Here is a 17,436-nt window from a genome sequence, read left to right as displayed (position 1 = left end):
TTTCCTAAACATTGATTAAAGTTGCTTTGTCAAACATCTGATCCCATGTTCCTTCATTTAGTAATTTGTCCAAACATATGTTTGGATGGAGACAGTTATCCACCGATGTGATGGAGACTTGGTTTTGCATGGGCCCATCTGGGTGCCACGGATCAGCCCAAGACTCTATATTTTGCCATCCCTTATTATGTAACATATGTTGTATTTAGCTGGATCTCTTGTTTTTAGAATGCCTCGGAACCCTGTGAAGGTTTTCTTGGCATTTTCATCGACCAATTGTTTTTTCCCTTAATACACTTTTTGTGAGCCCAGTGCATTCACGGAGTAATTCTTCCGTTGATGAGATGTCAGAAATGTTTAGTTAGAGCTGCCTCGTTTAGATCAGCCAATCTTCTGATTCCAAGACCCCTTTCCATCTTTGGTCTACAGATGTCTTCCCTAGATATCGGATGAAGCTTTCTCTTTAATTTGCAATCTGACTAGTTGAAGTCTCTGAACAATTTCTCTCTGCTTGATAGAACTCCTGTTGGAAGATTGAATGTCAAGGACCAATATATTTGAAAAGAGGTGAGAACTATTTTAAGCAGCTCATCCCGCCCTGCTCTGGATAGGTATCTATTGTTGTATGAAGCGATCTTCTTTTGAATCTTTCCAAGGAGTGGGATACATTCCTTGGCCGACAACCTTGATGACAACGTAAGACCTAGGTATTTTTGTGGCAATTCTCCTCTCATGTTGAGTTCACCAAGGTATTTTTGGGGCAATTCTCCTTTCATGTTGAGTTCACCGAGGATGTTGTCTTTCATCTGTTGGCTAGTTCATGTGAAGAAGATTTCGCTTTTCTCGAGGTTTTCCTGCAGACCTGTGCACATGTTGAATTCGTGCAAGCAATCATTGATTCCTTTTGCAGTAACAAGATCAGCTATAGGAAATAACATGAGCTCATCAGCGAAGAGGATGTGGTTAATAGAAAAATTACCTTTTGTAAAGGGAGTGGATATCCGACCTCTTTGATTTGCTTCACCAAGGATGATGAAAAGCATTTCCATCACAGTGCAGAAGGGGAGAGGAGATAGGGGATCCCCTTGTCTAAGACCGTTTGATGAGGAGAAATAGTCATAGGGAATTCCATCAATGGGGATTTAGGAAAGAGTTTATCAATGTGAAGTCTAATCCACCTACGCCATACCTCATCAAAGCCAATCTTTTTCATGAACTGGAGTAAGGCCTCTCAATTTACACCATTAAAAAAAAAGGCCGCTCGATTTATATTGTCGAGGGCTTTGACCGGATCAACCTTTATACAGTGTTCGCTTAGCTCCTCGAATGTGGAAGTTATGAATAAGGTCATGACTCTCCAGAACGTTTTCCTGGATAAGTCGACCTTGAATGAAAGCTGTTTGTTATGATCTTCTCCATTGTTTCTTTCAACTTGTTCGCTAGTATTTTTGTTATGATTTTATATATAAAGTTGCAGAGGGAGATTGGCCTCTACATTTTGGGCGTGGAGGCATTGTTGCTCTTGAGAATAAGAGCAATGGACATAGAGTTTGCTTCAGACAGCATTTTGTTTTTACTGGAAAGGTTTTGGACAACCGATGTGACATCCTCACCAACAAAGTACCAAAAGTTTTGGTAGAATTCTCCATTGAACCTGTTCAAACCTAGTGCTTTATTACCATTCGATTGAAATACTGCCATTTCAATTGCTTCTTACAGGTTCAGGGAGATGACCACTCCATTCTGATTTCCTGTCCAGAAGCTTTTTGAAGTGAGAGGAAATGATGTCTACTATCTTTGCACTATTTGTACTTGTGCTTCCATATTCTTTTTTAATACCCGTAATTCCATTTATGTTTTTTCTTGAGTTTACAGCAGAGTAGAAGAAAGCTTTATTTGTGTCTCCCATATTCAACCAATCCTATCCCGACTTTTGCCTTGCCATGGATTCTTCTAGTGTTGCTGTTTTTAATAGCTCATCTCTGGTTTTTCCTTTTTCTTCTATTAGGTCTCTATCCACTAGAGAGTTGATTAGTGATGTTTGGATTTCATCCGACATGTTCTTGAGTTCTGGAAGCCTTTTATCAACTCTGCCGAATGTCTCCTTATTCCATTTCTTTTTTTGAAAATTGACAAATATATTCATACCAGCAAAGTTTACAATGGGGACTAGTAGTCCCACCAGATTTACATAGTATGAATTGCCCAGAAGCATTCTCCTTAGCCCAAGAGAAAAAACCCATTACCCCTTACATTACCCAATAACCTCAGTTGAATCGAATCCAACAAAAAATGCCATATTGTGGAGCCCACCAAGTCAATATCGTGACCTGCCACGTCACACAAAATTCTGCACCACATTCCGAATTCGATTTTCAATAATCCTGCTCGAAAGCCCCAGAGCTATTGTGCACCCCTTACCGTGCACGATAGCCAACCACCTAACAACATCGTCGGATCTCCTGCGACCTCCACCTCGTCCCACTACCAATCACCGGCGGGCCAACCTTCCTGCCAACAGCCACCTCCATTTCCACTTTTACCACCTCCAGCCCCTCCTACATCTCCCCCACAAAAGACATCTCCGCCGGGGGTGTCTCAGCCATTGCCACCGTCATCAAGCATTCGGCAACCTCCTTTGCCGCTGGCGACCGCGCTCGTCCTGAGGCCACCAATCACGATCTTGATTCCGAAAACCACAGCATCCTACAGCCAAGCCCAGGAACCCCATTGCTAATCCGGCAATCCACGGCCTCGCTTCACCTATAGCCAGCCTTCCACAGCTCAGATCCAGCAACCTACGGCCTTTCACAGCCTCCGGCAACCTCCATGGTTTTCCTTGGCTCCAAATCTAGCTCACTGCATCCACGGCTCCAGATCTGGCCTCCACGGCCCCCGATCCAGCCTCCACGGCCCCAGATCTAGCCACCACGGAAGAGCCATGCTCCAGATTCGGCCTCCACGGCTCTTCTTTTGCCAGCAATGGGGAGAGACGAGAAAAAGAGGGCAAGACTCAAATACAGAGGAAGAGAGGTAGACAACCAGTAATGGGGAAAGAAGAGAAAGAGAGGGCGAGACCAAAAAAACAAAGGAAGAGAGGGAGATGAGAGAGGGGGAGACAAGGGAGAGGGAGAGAGAGGGAGACGAAAGGGAGGAAAGAGAGAGAGAGAGAGAGAGAGAGAGAGAGAGAGAGAGAGAGAGAGAGAGAGAGAGAGAGAGAGAGAGAGAGAGAGAGAGAGACCGCCTCCCTCCCAAAAGGGAGACGGAAGGGAGAGCTCCTTGTTCCATTTCTTGATTTGATGTTTTGCTTCTTTCAACTTTTGTCTGTAGATTGGGTTTCCTTTCACCTTGATACTCTATGCTTTCTCTACAATAGGGTAGAGAGATGTTTCCCTTACACACATTTAATAATTTAAATGGTTTTGGTCCAAGTGTTTTATGATCATTGGTGGCTACTATTATCAACGCATGATCTGATATCCCATGATTTCTGTATTATGCAAATGAGAGGGGAAACACTTGCAACCAGTCAGTATTCACTGGGGCTCTGTCTAGTCTGGAGTATTTTCTTTATTCTTTCCCTCTGTTGTTCTATTGAAGGATGTGCCCTGAAAATTTGAGATCTGATAAGGAGAAATTATCAATGCAGTGATTGAAATCATCAATATCATTTTGGCATGGATCAGCCCCTTTGACCTTTTCATTTGGAAATCATATGACATTGAGGTTCTTCGAGACAATCCACGGCTTAGAGATATTTCAAGCAATACAATCTAGATATTCCCAAAGTTGTCGCCGCTTCCCTCCATAGTTGTGTGTGTATGTAACAGTCATGTGGGTTATCTGCTTTGTTTAACTTCACAATGAATATGCTGAGTGGAATCTGAGATGATATTACCACATTCAACATCCGGATTATAGACAATCTAGATTTTTCTTCTGGATACATGAGCATAATTCACATAATATTCTCAATTGCCTCACACACACACACAATCCAGATTTTCCTTCTGCATACATGAGCATAATTCACACACACACACACACAATCCAGATTTTCCTTCTGCATACATGAGCATAATTCACACACACACACACAATCCAGATTTTCCTTCTGGATACATGAGCATAATTCACACACACATACACAATCCAGATTTTCCTTTTGGATACATGAGCATAATTCACATAGTATTCCCAATTGCCACACACACACATTCTTACTTTTTGGTAGACAATGTCATTTGGAGTTTCGATTTCGATTATATCTGGAAGTTTAGTGTTTGGTTGTTTATGCATCAATTTCTCTTATAAGCGACTGAATTGTTGCTAATGGATTGGCGGAAAATTGTGGATAACATGCACACAATAACATGGCACAAGACAATTGTGGTGCTTGTAAAGTGCTCAAAAAGACATGCAACGTTGATTGTCCGTATGTCGCCTTTTCCCCCTCTGACTAGAAAAGATGATTTTAAGGCGATTCTCAAGTATAATGGTATTGGGAAGTTAAAAAAAATGGGTCGACGAATATCATGTGGAAAAGCATTGTGATATGTTTGTGTCGTTAGTTTTTGAAGCAAAATGTCGTCAGTATGATCCCATCTAATGGAGTACTGGCTGTTTGTTGTTATTGCAAAGTCAAAATCGAAAACTAAAATAGCAAGTGGCGACCTTACAGGCTCGATTAAAGGTTTTGTAGAATCATTCGAATCCGCAAAATCCAGTACAGCCTGAAAATGAAAATCAGCAAGGAGATGCACACGAAAATCAGCAAGGGGATGGACATGAAAACCAGACAGTGGATGGAGCTTATGATATAATGAATGGCATTGAGCAAGGGTTGCAAGGTTGGTGGATGCTTGAAGGTGAAGGAGGCTCGTTGTCAATGCAGTATGATGATGTGCCATTTGCAGTGTCGAGCATGATACCTCCTAATCAGCAATTGGAGCTCATCCAAGCTGATATGGAGCAACTCCAACTCCTACCACCACCACCCCTACATGATTTTCAGTCATTCGAGCATATAGAAGCTGAAGTGCCCTTTGATCCCAGGGAGGATGTCCCACCCCTACCAACTCTTCTTGGGGTAGATTGGAGTAATATTTCAGCTGAGTTTGATGAAACTGTTGACTTAAATGTGGATGGAACAATTGGTGGATTATCCGCTTTTTACCTGGAACCGGTTGCTGGGGCTATGGATGACGGGGCTGCAGATGACGGGGTTGGAGTTGGGTCTGATGTGGCTTTGGGTGCTGAGGCTTCGTCAAATGTTGCTGCTCAAGGTATCAATTTTTTCTCACACTCACAAACACAGCACTCCTTCGACCTTCTTATTTTTTTTCCTCATGTTAAAAGCAGGAAATGAAAGCACGGAATTGGCAAGCCGGAAAAGAAAGCGCTCGTCTTAAACCAGAGTTTGAGTAGGTATTTTTTTGTCTATTATACTCACATCTCTTTACCTAACACGGTAGTAGGACCGGAAGAATTGTATGGTTGTTGGTTTACAGATTTAAGCACATGGTACTTGTGTTGAAACAGAGTTTGTTACAGGTTTAAGGACATACCAAAAGATTTTTATAGGTTTGTGTTCTGATTAAAAACGTATCGAATGGAATGATACAATCCGATCCCTTCCTGTCCTTCAATCCAGAATTCTTTCCTTTCGTCTTGTCTGATTTCCATGTCACGGTGTGAAAGGAAGGGACTAGGGGATGTTGAAATCTCCTTCATGTCAGCAATTGACCGAAAACAAAGATTAGGTTTTGAGTGAGGTGGGGTTGAGTTTTAGGGGAAAAAACCACTTTCAAAATAGTTGTGTTTTGCTAATTATCGTTTCTTAAAAATTAGCCTTGATAGTTGTCTTTTTTCACTGTGCCCTTGGTCTGGATCTTCTTACAATATGAAAAGTGAGCCTATGTGGCTGCTCTCACATGCAACAGATCACCCGCGAAATACCTTCTGCGATGGACGCTAGCAAATACCATATTATAAATGTAATTTATTCATATCTATTAAGAGGATTGATAGACTGAAGGATGTTCTTGCAAAAAACCAGTTACAAGGGCGCCCCTATTGATCATTGTCAACAAAGTGCATTTACTGTTCAGTTAATTTTGTATTTCTCTATGCCTTTTGTTATAGCTTATATGCGCTCGAGGGCACAAAACTCATGTAAATGCTAAAGTTGTTAGAGACACTACAACAAAACTGGGATTTCCCGTAGGGAAAAGTACCAAAATCCGTAGATAAAGGTTTTTCCCTACGGATTTCAGCTAGCACAACTTCTGTAGGCTAGGTGGGGGTAGGGAAAGCCTTTTCCCTACAGATTTCAAGTTCCGTAGGGATAAGCCACCTTTCCCTCCAGAATAATCTGTAGGGACATCACCAGACTTTCCTACGGAAGTTAATAAATACCATAGGAAAAGCTTACTTTTCCCTATTGTACTAGTACTAGTACATTCCACAGGCAAATTCAAATCATGGAATACAGACTGCAGGTATAATCTGTTCTTTCATCTGATAAACAGGTTTTACGTGGGAATTCGAGCATTTACCGGTCTACACCCAACTTTCTTTGGCAACAGATCCTAATAACTAATTCAATCCATCTCAAGCCAAGCAAAATCACATTTCTTGTATAGAAAATGTAGGGTAGGGACACATCTCCTTGTTTGGCCTACTAGCAGTTCATCCTCTGAAATTCAGAATTCTACTGTTTCCTGAGCCACGTAAAAGACCAAGAATTTAACTAACGAGATCCTTAATAAGATCATGGCTTCTTATTTTGACTTTGTTCATGACAAAGGAAATTCTCCATTCAATATTATGTACAGCTACCACAAGTCTAAAAAGTTATAAGATTTAATGGTCTCTCGTATCATGAATGAATTAAATTTTCAAAAAAACATGTCACAGCAACTCACCTAAGTGGCTATTTCAAAACAAAGATATTGGGTTTGAGAGACACATTCATCACATTAATGCAATAGGCAAGACATACAAATAAATAAATGGAAATTTTGAGTCATGGTCCTCATAATTTCTACTAGTATGTATGATATGGCTCCAAATTATGTACAGCTAACACTCCCCCCTTTAAGGCTGTGTGCCAACTCCTATAAGCATCAGATTTAGTATTAACTATATAAAGAGTAAACAGTTTAAAACTTATCTGTTTGGTGATGGAACTCAGAAAAGATAATATATTGTAGATCTCATGCAAACATGGTCAAAATATATGAACCTTACACTTTACTCAAATCATTATGATGTCAAAATATATGAACCTACGCACCTCAATAAAGTCAATTTGATCTCTATCTTAGAAACAGAGCTCATACATATGGCAGGATAGAGCATCCAAATACCTTCCACTATATCTCAGTGATTTTGTAGGTGAACCATCCTTGGGGAACTTGCATTTCTCCACATACCTGTAAGACAGGGAATTTAAAGCAAGAACCCCCAAAGTAACTAATATAAGCGGTCATTAAAAAATAATAGAAGTGTAAACAATCGAAAAATTGATTTGTATGCACTTTATTGTCGTCTCATCCTGGTTCTTTGCATTTCCTTCATTCGCTGAATAAAATTTTCCTTTATTTGGAGTCTACAAGGTACATAAATAAACCAAATAATTAATGAGGCACACTTAATTACCAAAGATACCACAAATAGCTTAGAAACTAATTTAAAAGACAATCCATATCATTTTCAAAGCTCGGACCTTACTTGATAGTAACCTGTATGTATGATTAATCCGAAAATTAGCTAGGAATAAAGCTGCATTTATGACTTGAAAGCAGTGTTCTAAAAAGCGCTGGGCGGCTGACTGACCTCCCAGTGCCCAGGCGGGGCCCAGGCGTTTTGAGGCGTTTTTCATTTTTTTTAGATATTAATATATTTTCATAATATCTTGCATTTTTTTATATAAAATATAAATACTTGAATACACAACAATCCAAACCATTTTTTGCAAAAGCACTAAACATTAAATAATAACAAAAAGTCAAAAACATAATAAGAAATTAAGCATAAAGTACTTAATAATTTAAGTATTTAACAATACAGCACAAATCCATGACAAAAAAAAGATTAAAATCCAAGCACTTCTTCAGTCTTCACCAATCATTGTCCTCTTCCTCCAAGACCAAGACTCTATCTCCATCTGAGTCTTCAAACCCGCCCCGCCCAAGTCCACACTCAGCGCCCAGGCGCCGCCTCATCGCCTGGGCGGCCGCCTAATAACGCCCAGGCGGTGAGACCACTTTTTTAAACTCAAAAAAAGCGCCCAAGGCATGGGCGGTGTGTTTTTTCTCCGCCCAGCGCCTAAGCGCGCCTGGGCGGCGGCCTTTTAGAACAGAGCTTCAAAGCACATAAAGACGACTCATATCATTTCAAAAGCTTAGACCCTGCTTTTGAAATAACATTGTTCTCCTTAAATATTTGTTAAACAAAATAAAAATGAATGCAAATTTTGACACAAGGATAACTTTAGGAGAAATTTCGTCATATTTAATTGCAAGAACATAGATAAACTCTTTCAAGATGCAAACTGAGCCACAAATTTAATGGTAGTTGATTCCTTGTACAATTCTTCGCCTCTACAGATATCAACCAAAAAATGAAGTAAATCAGGACAATTTCTTTTATAGATGAAAAGCAAACAAAGCAAGAGCTAAGATGAGATAAAATATTTTATAGGAAAGTTTGTCACATCTGACCATCTAACACACTGCTTACCTAGGCTTTCATAGGAATGCATCATTTATTTCAGGGAATGTTAGCCAAAATGAAATATTTCTCTTTCCCAGAGGGGTCATCTACTCGTAGATTTCCTAGCGTCATAGCGATATGGATAAGACATCCTAAAATAAAGTGTTATAAAAAGTTGACACTAGAGGGAAAGACGTCTCGCTGCTGTTGCAGCAAAGTCGAGGCAGCGAGGTGGATCTAATTGCCACAAATATTGATTTCCAAATAATGTCTTGCAGAACAGATTTGAAAATCGGATTTTTTTTCACTGTTGTAGCTGATTTGGAAATCTAAGGATCTGTTCCAGTTCCAAATCTCAACTGCAAATGTGAGAAATCCAAATCTAAATCTTATGGGTATCCAAACGTGGCTTCAATGTTCAGTAAGGCTCTGTTCGTTTTAGCTTGTGTGCTCCCACCCTATCATTGGATTCGAAATTGTTTTTAATTTTGAATCCAATGATTCGTCTTTAGCTCACAATTGATTGTCACAATCTAACACAAACAGGGCCTAAGCAGTACCTTCACTAGCCCATAATATCTGATCATTCTGGAGTAAAATAAAATAGAAATTAACCTTCAGAATGTCATCATCTAGTCCAGTATCAACCAAACCCTCTCTAAGCCTAGGTGACCCATCTTCAAGGCATGCATGAGAATCACTGTACCACAGTGAACCCCTCTTGCATATAGAGGCCACACTTCGGTACCTATATCAGCTTTGGTAGCACTATCTCACTCTCAGGCAAATTGCTCACATCACCACCACTTGAATGTGGATCACAAAAATATCATGACTTTGAGAATTTTCAACCCTTGCTTGAGACCCATCAATATGGATTGAGATTTGAGTATAACAGCCTCATCAATATGCCTCGATTCAAATAACAGACCAAGCATACATTTTCAATTTATGGGGTCTGCAACCTATAAACGTTTTGAATTACAAAATCCATTGACCCAAGACCAAATACAAATAAATTACACGAGAGAGCTGATAGGTATTGATGAGGGCTAAAAAAAGGCCCCCAATCACAGACCGCTACGTTGCGTTAGGGCAAATTCGCAACAACACCACCGCACAAGGGACAAAAAGGTAATAACGCCCCTCAACCAGAGGTTCCTCCTAATCAAATGAAGGACCAACACCTGTCTTCAGGGGTAAAATAGTAAAACAGCATACGAACCCCTGCTATAAATAGCCAGTGATAATCCCGAGGGAGGGGAGAGTAATTTTTATTGTTCATAGACGTTACATAAGCATTGCATCATCAATGGTAATAGCTGTTCCAACGTCATCTTAATAAATTACTATTTTCTGACCACAACAGATTGGCGCCATCCGTGGGCCCGGACAAAAAGTTATCTCATGCACCGGAAGATGGCAGGACGGAAGAGTGCCCGCAACACCCGAACAATTCAGCCAGTACATGAACGTGTTCCTCACACTACAAGGCTGGCATCCCACATCGTGGCGCCCCCTGCAACTACGAGGCATAACTCTTCCCACACCAGGCAGCCTCCTCCGATGCTTATGCCTACGCCCGAACAGTTCCAGTCCCTTGTTCAGCAGGTGACTCTCCTAACGGACCAGTACAAGAACCTAATGCAACAACCACCTCATCAGTTGCCCCAGCGAGAACCAAGCTTGGAAGCTGGCGATCCCGTACCTTCCTAACGTTATCCAACCCGCAATTCCTCAGATAGGCGGGCTCGTCATTCCAATACAAGACAAACACCTTCAGACGGTTCTCATCGCCACAGGACTCGCTCACGTTCGCTCAGCCGACAACGAACTAAGAATGACCCCAATGGTCGAACCAAACCTCGGCTTCGTAGGAGAAGCCCAGAAAGTCATTCAGGTTCAATCACGAGTCCCACCGTACAAAACGATGCCGAGAAGAATGACAGATCGCCTAAAAAAGTCAGTACCATTCTGCAAAAGTTCGAAGAAATTGACAGCAAGATCGCGGAACTAGCCAAAGGCCGTAACCTGTCTGCCCACAAACCATTTGCCAGCAAGCCACCCTTTACAGAAAGAGTCCTGAATGCGCCAACTCCTCGAGGGTTCAAGATGCCTCCCATCCCGCAATGCGACGGAACTTCGGACCCCATTGATCACTTGGAGACATTTAGAACGGTAATGCTTTTACACGATGCCTCAGATGGCTTCATTTGTAGGGCGTTGAGTAGCTAGGGACTGGTACTCCAGACTGAAGCTGGGCTCCATTGACACTTTTGAAGAATTCGTGGATAATCTGGTCCGACAATTCATGAGCAGCCGAAGGCCCCGAAAAACTACTGCGTCCCTATTGGCCATGAGGCAAGAGAACAACGAATCTCTTAAAGCCTTTGTAGGTCGGTTCAATAGGGAAGCTTTACAGTTGCCAAGTTTGGATCCATCCGCCGCCATGAACGCTCTGCCCACCGGGGCCCGATCCAATGATTTCAGACGATCAATCGCTCGGAAAAACCCGTCGTCCCTGGCAGACCTCATGACGGAGGCAAAAGAATACATTTCGGTAGAAGAGACTCTGGCCGCACTAAACGTAAGTCGGGGGGGGGGGGGGGGGGGGGGGGGTACAGCCGATGGGAAAAAGAAGGGCCTGGAAGAAGAAAGAAACCTCACGAGGCAACGTCGGGAAGACCGACCGCAAAGGAGGGAGGAGAATTACACTCCGCTCAACAACTCGAGGGCTCGGATACTGTCGGGAATCAGAGAAGAAGATTTCCTTAGGTGGCCAGTAAAAATGCAATCCAAAGGAAACAAGAGGGACAATTCAAAATATTGCCGATTTCATAAAGATCACGACCATGACACTGACGAATGCCACCAACTAAAAGAAGAAATTGAATTGCTGATACAGAGAGGATACCTCAAACGCTACATGTGAGGGGACAAGCGTGACAGGAAGGTGGGTAGAAACCGTAGCCGTCAAGGTCGAAGGAGCCGGCATCGATCCCGATCTCCGAAAATCCGCAATGTATCGACCGCCCCGAGAAGTCCACCAACTGAGAGACACCGTGTTCAACCCACAGGGGTCATAAACACGATTATAGGTGGACCGACGGCCGGAGAAACTTCGTCATTCGCTAGGAAGGCCTACGCCCGACAAATCAACTCAGTCCACATTTCTACAAAAAAGCGAAGAGTCGAAAACGAGATAACGTTCTCAGAAGACGATCTCGATAATCTCATATTACCACACGACGATGTTTTGGCCATCACCATGCTAATGGCCAACTGGGAGTTGAAGACAATCCTGGTAGACAATGAAGCTCGGCTGATATCCTATACTACCACGCATTCAAACAGATGTTTATTGGGGAAGACCGTCTCAAGCTAGCCAACTCAGACCTATTTGGATTCTCCGGAGAAATCATCAAACTAGAGGGGTCGATCGAACTCCCAGTCCTCGTGGGGGAACCACCCCTGCGGGCGTTCGCCATGGTTACTTTCCTGGTGGTGAGGGCCACGTCGGCCTACAACGCCATCCTTGGAAGACCTGGGCAAAATCTCCTCCGGGCCATTGCGTCCGCGTATCACCAGAAAGCAAAGTTCATAACGCCAGGAGGCTTAGGAGAAGTCCTAGGAGACCAGCCCCAATCAACGGAGTGCTATGTCACAGCACTAAACGGAAAGGGGGCAACCGAGATGCTACCAATCGAATTACTAGATCTCAGAGATGATACCTAGATCGTCACCAACGAAGCACCCGAAGATCTCGTATATGTTCCTTTGTAAGATCATAATGAAGATAAGGTACTTTGAATCGGATCGTCCTTGAACGATCGCTTGAAAGAGGAGCTGGTCCAGTTCCTGAGGGAGAACGCGAACGTCTTCGCTTGGACTCCCACTGACATGCCAGGAATAAACCCAGAGGTCAGCGTACACAAACTCAGCTTTGACGCGACCTGTAAACCAGTGAAACAAAGGAGAAGGCACTTCGCCCCAGAAAGACAACAAGCCATTAGAGAAGAAGTTGAGAAACTGCTAAAAGCAGAATTCATCTAAGAAATCAGATATCCCGATTGGCTAGCTAACGTGGTCATGGTGAAAAAGGGCAAACAGGAAGTGGAGGATTTGCATAAACTTCACTGACCTAAACAAGGCATGCCCAAAGGATAGCTACCCTCTCCCCAAAATAGATCAACTCATAGATGCCACCTCCGGACACGAATTGTTAATTTTCATGGACGCCTTCTCGGGCTATAACCAAATCTGCATGTACGAGGCAGACATTCCTAAAACGTCATTCATAAGAGATCAGGGAACCTACTGCTATAGGGTCATACCCTTCAGCCTAAAAAATGCAGGGGCCTGTGGGAGCCGGTTTTTTCCCTTGTTTGCGTAGGATGACATGGGATCACCACAATCGGGTACTAAAGGGGGTGTTATTTGATTTGCGCATCTTGCGAACTCAGGACCATAGTCCTAACTTCGCAAGTTAGAGAAACTTAGAATCACCGCCTAGGTTTAGGGCCTAGGACCCGTATCTACGCTTCCAAGGAAACGAGTAACGACTCGAATTTCATTGGAAGAATAGTAATCAGGGGTTCCTTTGCTCTGGGCCTAGAACCTTATATTTTACTCTGTTTGCTTAAGGCATGATCCTTACCGATATCTGGGTAAGGGTTGTGGTTACAATCGGGGAAGGGGTTGGGCACCCCTTTTGCCCGAATTAATCCGGTCTCTTAACTTAGATTGACATTTTGGAAGGATTTGAGATGAAATAAATTGATTTTATTTCCTTTGTTAGATTATGCTTAATTCCGAATATAAATGAAGTAGATTTATAAAAGAAATAAAAAATAAGCGATAGTTAACCTGATTAGCATTGTAAGTTGCTTACGGAAGATCTAGACATCGCAACTTACTCACAATGCGGGTTAACTTAAATTAAACGGAAAATGACTGTACAGAAGGTAAGAGTAAGGGAAAGGGGTTTATATCATAAGCGCTCGGCCGAACGGAACGAGATTATGACGTCACCACCTCGTACCTTTGTAAAGGAAATTACAGAAAGCTGTAAATTGCAGAAAGTAAAAGAAAGGCAGAGGGGTTTATATCATAAGCGCTCGGCCGAATGGAACGAGATTATGACGTCACCACCACGTACCTTACTTCGTAAAGGAAATTACGGAAAACTGTAAATTGCAGAAAGTAAAAGAAAGGCAGAGGGGTTTATATTATAAGCGCTCGGCCTAACGGAACGAGATTATGACGTCACCACCTCGTACCTTACTTTGTAATGTAAAAGTACAGAGAGCAGTAAGTGCTGGAATTAGTAAAAGGCAGGTAGAGGGGCTTGACACCAAAAACCTGGGGGCTAGATGAGCCGGAGGTCTTATGATGAAACCCACGCTACCAATTTCGTAAATACACAAGAAATAAATTTCAGAAAGTAGTAAAGTGGCAGGTTGAGGGGCTTGACATCACGAATGATGAAACCCACCCATACCTGTTTTGTAAATACACAACTGGAAGTAAATTGCGGAAGGTAGTAAAGTGGCAGGTTGAGGTGCTTGACATCACGAATGATGAAACCCACCCATACCCGTTTTGTAAATACCCAACTGAAAGGTAAATGAATTACATCTTTACATTTTTTAGGATTTTATCTTACCACTTGGAAAGGTGGGCGGCGTAACCGCGCTTGATGGAAAGGGGCCTCTGCAACTGCGGAGAAATCGGCGGCGTAACGACGTTGTATAACTGAATCGCCTCTGAGTTTGTCGCGATTTCGGCAAAACAAAGGCGCTGCTATTGAAAAGCAACTCGTAGTTATGCGAAATTCGGCAGAACAACGGCGCAAAAAAGAGGATGTCACTCCGAACCTTAGGAATTTCAGCGGAGTGCCAACGCCCAATGAGAGCTACATAGTGTTTCTCTACTTTCTCTCTGCTAAAAAGCAAGTTAACTAGGGTTTTTTTAATTTCAGCAGAGCTACATAGTGTTTCTCTACTTTCTCTCTGCTAAAAAGCAAGCTAACTAGGGTTTTTTTTAATTTCAATAGGGGTTTGGGGCTTCAGTAATACACCCAAGCATGGTTATGTCTCACCTTGGAAATACACCCAATCAGGGTTTTATGACCAATCACACAAAGGGGGGGGGACAGAAAACCACCCAAAATGTGGCCCCACCTTGTTCCTGTGCTCTAGCGCAGAAACCATTTCCTCTATACGGTGCCCGACCGTCACCCTTGATATTTGATCTAACAGCTACCCACTTTTTAAGAGGCTGCTGTTGGATCAAATATCAAGGGTGGTACTTTTGAAGTACCACCTTCACGGGACTTGACGGTCGGGCATCATATATATATATATATATATATATATATGGGGAAAGTGATTGTGAGCGGCCCCTCATATAAGCTTATATGAGGTGACCCGTCCAGGAGCTTTTTGAAGTGAGAGAAAATGATGTCTGCTATCTTTGCACTATCTGTACTTGTGCTTCCATCTTTTTTAATACCCGTAATTCCATTTATGTTTTTCTTGAGTTGACAATAGAGTAGAAGAAAGCTATATTTGTGTCCCCCATATTCAACCAATCCTATCCCGACTTTTGCCTTGCCATGGATTCTTCTAGTGTTGCTGTTTTTAATAGCTCATCTCTGGTTTTTCCTTTTTCTTCTATTAGGTCTCTGTCCACTGGAGAGTTGATTAGTGATGTTTGGACTTCATCCGACATGTTCTTGAGTTCTAGAAGCCTTTTATCAATTCTGCCGAATGTCTCCTTATTCCATTTCTTTTTTTTTTAAAAGTGATAAATATATTCATACTAGCAAAGTTTACAATGAAGACCACTAGTCCCACCAGATTTACATTGTATGAATTGCCAAGGAGCATTCTCCTTGGCCCAAGAGAAAAAACCCATTACCCCTTACATTACCCAATAACCTCAGTTGAATCGAATCCAACAAAAACTGCCATATTGTGGAGCCCACCAAGTCAATATCATAACCTGCCACGTCACACAAAATTCTCCACCACATTCCGAATTCGATTTTCAATAATCCCGCTCGAAAGCCCAGAGCTATCGTGCACCCCTTACTGTGCACGATAGCCAACCACCTAACAACATCGTCGGATCTCCGGCGGCCTCCACCTTGTCCTACTACCAATCACCGGCGGGCCAACCTCCCCGCCAACAACCACCTCCATTTCCACTGTTTACCACCTCCAGCCCCTACTACATCTCCTCCACAAAAGACATCTCCGCCGGGAGTGTCTCAGCCATCGCCACCGTGATCAAGCATTCGGCAATCTCCTTTGGCGCTGGCTACCACGTCCGTCCTCAGGCCACCAGTCACGATCTTGATTCTGAAAACCACAGCATCCTACTGCCAAGCCCAGGAACCCCATTGCTAATCCGGCAATCCACGGCCTCGCTCCACCTATAGCCGGCCTTCCACAACTCGGATCCAGCAACCCACGGCTTCCGGCAACCTCCATGGTTTTCCTTGGCTCCAAATCCAGCTCACTGCCTCCACGGCTCCAGATCCGGCCTCCACGGCCCCAGATCTAGCCACCACGGAAGAGCCATGCTCCAGATTCGACCTCCACGGCTCCTCTTTTGCCAGCAATGGGGAGAGACGAGAAAGAGAGGGCAAGACTCAAATACAGAGGAAGAGAGGGAGACAACCAGTAATGGGGAAAGACGAGAAGAGGGCAAGACTAAAAAAAACAGAGGGAGAGAGAGAGAGAGAGAAAGAGGAGTGAGAGAGGGAGGGAGGGAGGGAGGGAGAGAGAGAGAGAGAGAGGGCCACGAGAGAGAGGGACCGCCTCCCCCCCAAATGGGAGACGGAAGGGAGAGCTCCTTGTTTCATTTCTTGATTTGATGTTTTGCTTCTTTCAACTTTTGTCTGTACATTGGGTTTCCTTTCACCTTGATACTAGGGGTGTTCAATCGGTTATAACCGAACCGAAATAACCAAAATAATTTCGGTTATCAAATTTCGGAAACCGAAACCGAAACCGAACCGATTAAAAATTCGGTTATTCGGTTATAATCAAATAACCAAATAGTGATAGAAAAAGACAAAAAAATCTATTTGGACGGTTTGATCGGAGGGCTATATCAATCTATCGAAACGGTTTTTTAGGCACAACCTATTGAAGTTGTGATCAATCAAATGGACGGTTTGGATCATCCTACGGAGTGCCCATACACCATTTTTTGAAAAAATAATTTTTATTTTTGGTTAATTTCGGCTATTCGGTTAATCGATTTGTTTTTCCGAGATAACCGAATAACCGAATTAACCAAAAATAAAAACTGAAACCGAACCGAATTAGTAAAAAACCGAACCGAACTGACCGAATCAATTCGGTTCGATTATTTGGTTTTAACCGAATAATGAACACCCCTACTTGATACTCCATGCTTTCTCAACAATAGGGTAGAGAGATGTTTTCCATACACATTAAATAATTTAAATGGTTTTGGTCCAAGTGTTTTATGATCATTGGTGGATACTATTATCAATGCATGATCTGATATCCCATGATCTCTGTATTTTACAAATGAGAGGGGAAACTCTTGCAACCAGTCAGTATTCACCGGGGCTCTGTCTAGTATGGAGTATTTTCTTTATTCTTTCCCTCTGTTGTTCTATTGAAGGATGTGTCCCAAAGATTTGAGATCTAATAAGGAGAAATTATCAATGCAGTGATT

General features: G+C 42.7%; 2 protein-coding genes across 2 annotated transcripts; both read left to right on the top strand.

The window, feature by feature from the left end:
* The first annotated feature begins 4,564 nt into the window (after positions 1-4,564).
* On the top strand, positions 4,565-5,693 carry LOC143889454 (uncharacterized). Its single transcript, XM_077393663.1, has 2 exons — positions 4,565-5,285; positions 5,362-5,693. The coding sequence occupies exons 1-2, from the start codon at positions 4,823-4,825 to the stop codon at positions 5,409-5,411; spliced, it is 513 nt and encodes a 170-aa protein (XP_077249778.1). The 5' UTR covers positions 4,565-4,822; the 3' UTR covers positions 5,412-5,693.
* Positions 5,694-11,074: 5,381 nt separating this feature from the next.
* LOC143890951 (uncharacterized) lies at positions 11,075-12,453 on the top strand. The gene is made up of 2 exons (XM_077395620.1): positions 11,075-11,305; positions 12,073-12,453. The coding sequence occupies exons 1-2, from the start codon at positions 11,075-11,077 to the stop codon at positions 12,451-12,453; spliced, it is 612 nt and encodes a 203-aa protein (XP_077251735.1).
* The last annotated feature ends 4,983 nt before the right edge of the window (positions 12,454-17,436 follow it).

This window comes from Tasmannia lanceolata, unplaced genomic scaffold (genome assembly GCF_043159265.1).
Source record: "Tasmannia lanceolata isolate RefF3 unplaced genomic scaffold, GAP_Taslan_0.1 ptg000013l, whole genome shotgun sequence".
In the NCBI taxonomy this organism is placed as follows: Eukaryota; Viridiplantae; Streptophyta; class Magnoliopsida; order Canellales; family Winteraceae; genus Tasmannia; species Tasmannia lanceolata.
The sequence above is the reverse complement of the archived record's forward strand: the minus strand, read 5'-3'. Positions and strand labels throughout refer to the sequence as shown.

Coding starts and splice junctions, on each gene's coding strand:
- LOC143889454 (XM_077393663.1), top strand. CDS start 4,823: ATGAATGGCATTGAGCAAGGGTTGCAAGGTTGGTGGATGCTTGAAGGT. Junction 5,286..5,361: donor GTCAAATGTTGCTGCTCAAG/GTATCAATTTTT, acceptor TGTTAAAAGCAG/GAAATGAAAGCACGGAATTG.
- LOC143890951 (XM_077395620.1), top strand. CDS start 11,075: ATGAGGCAAGAGAACAACGAATCTCTTAAAGCCTTTGTAGGTCGGTTC. Junction 11,306..12,072: donor AGACTCTGGCCGCACTAAAC/GTAAGTCGGGGG, acceptor GCATTCAAACAG/ATGTTTATTGGGGAAGACCG.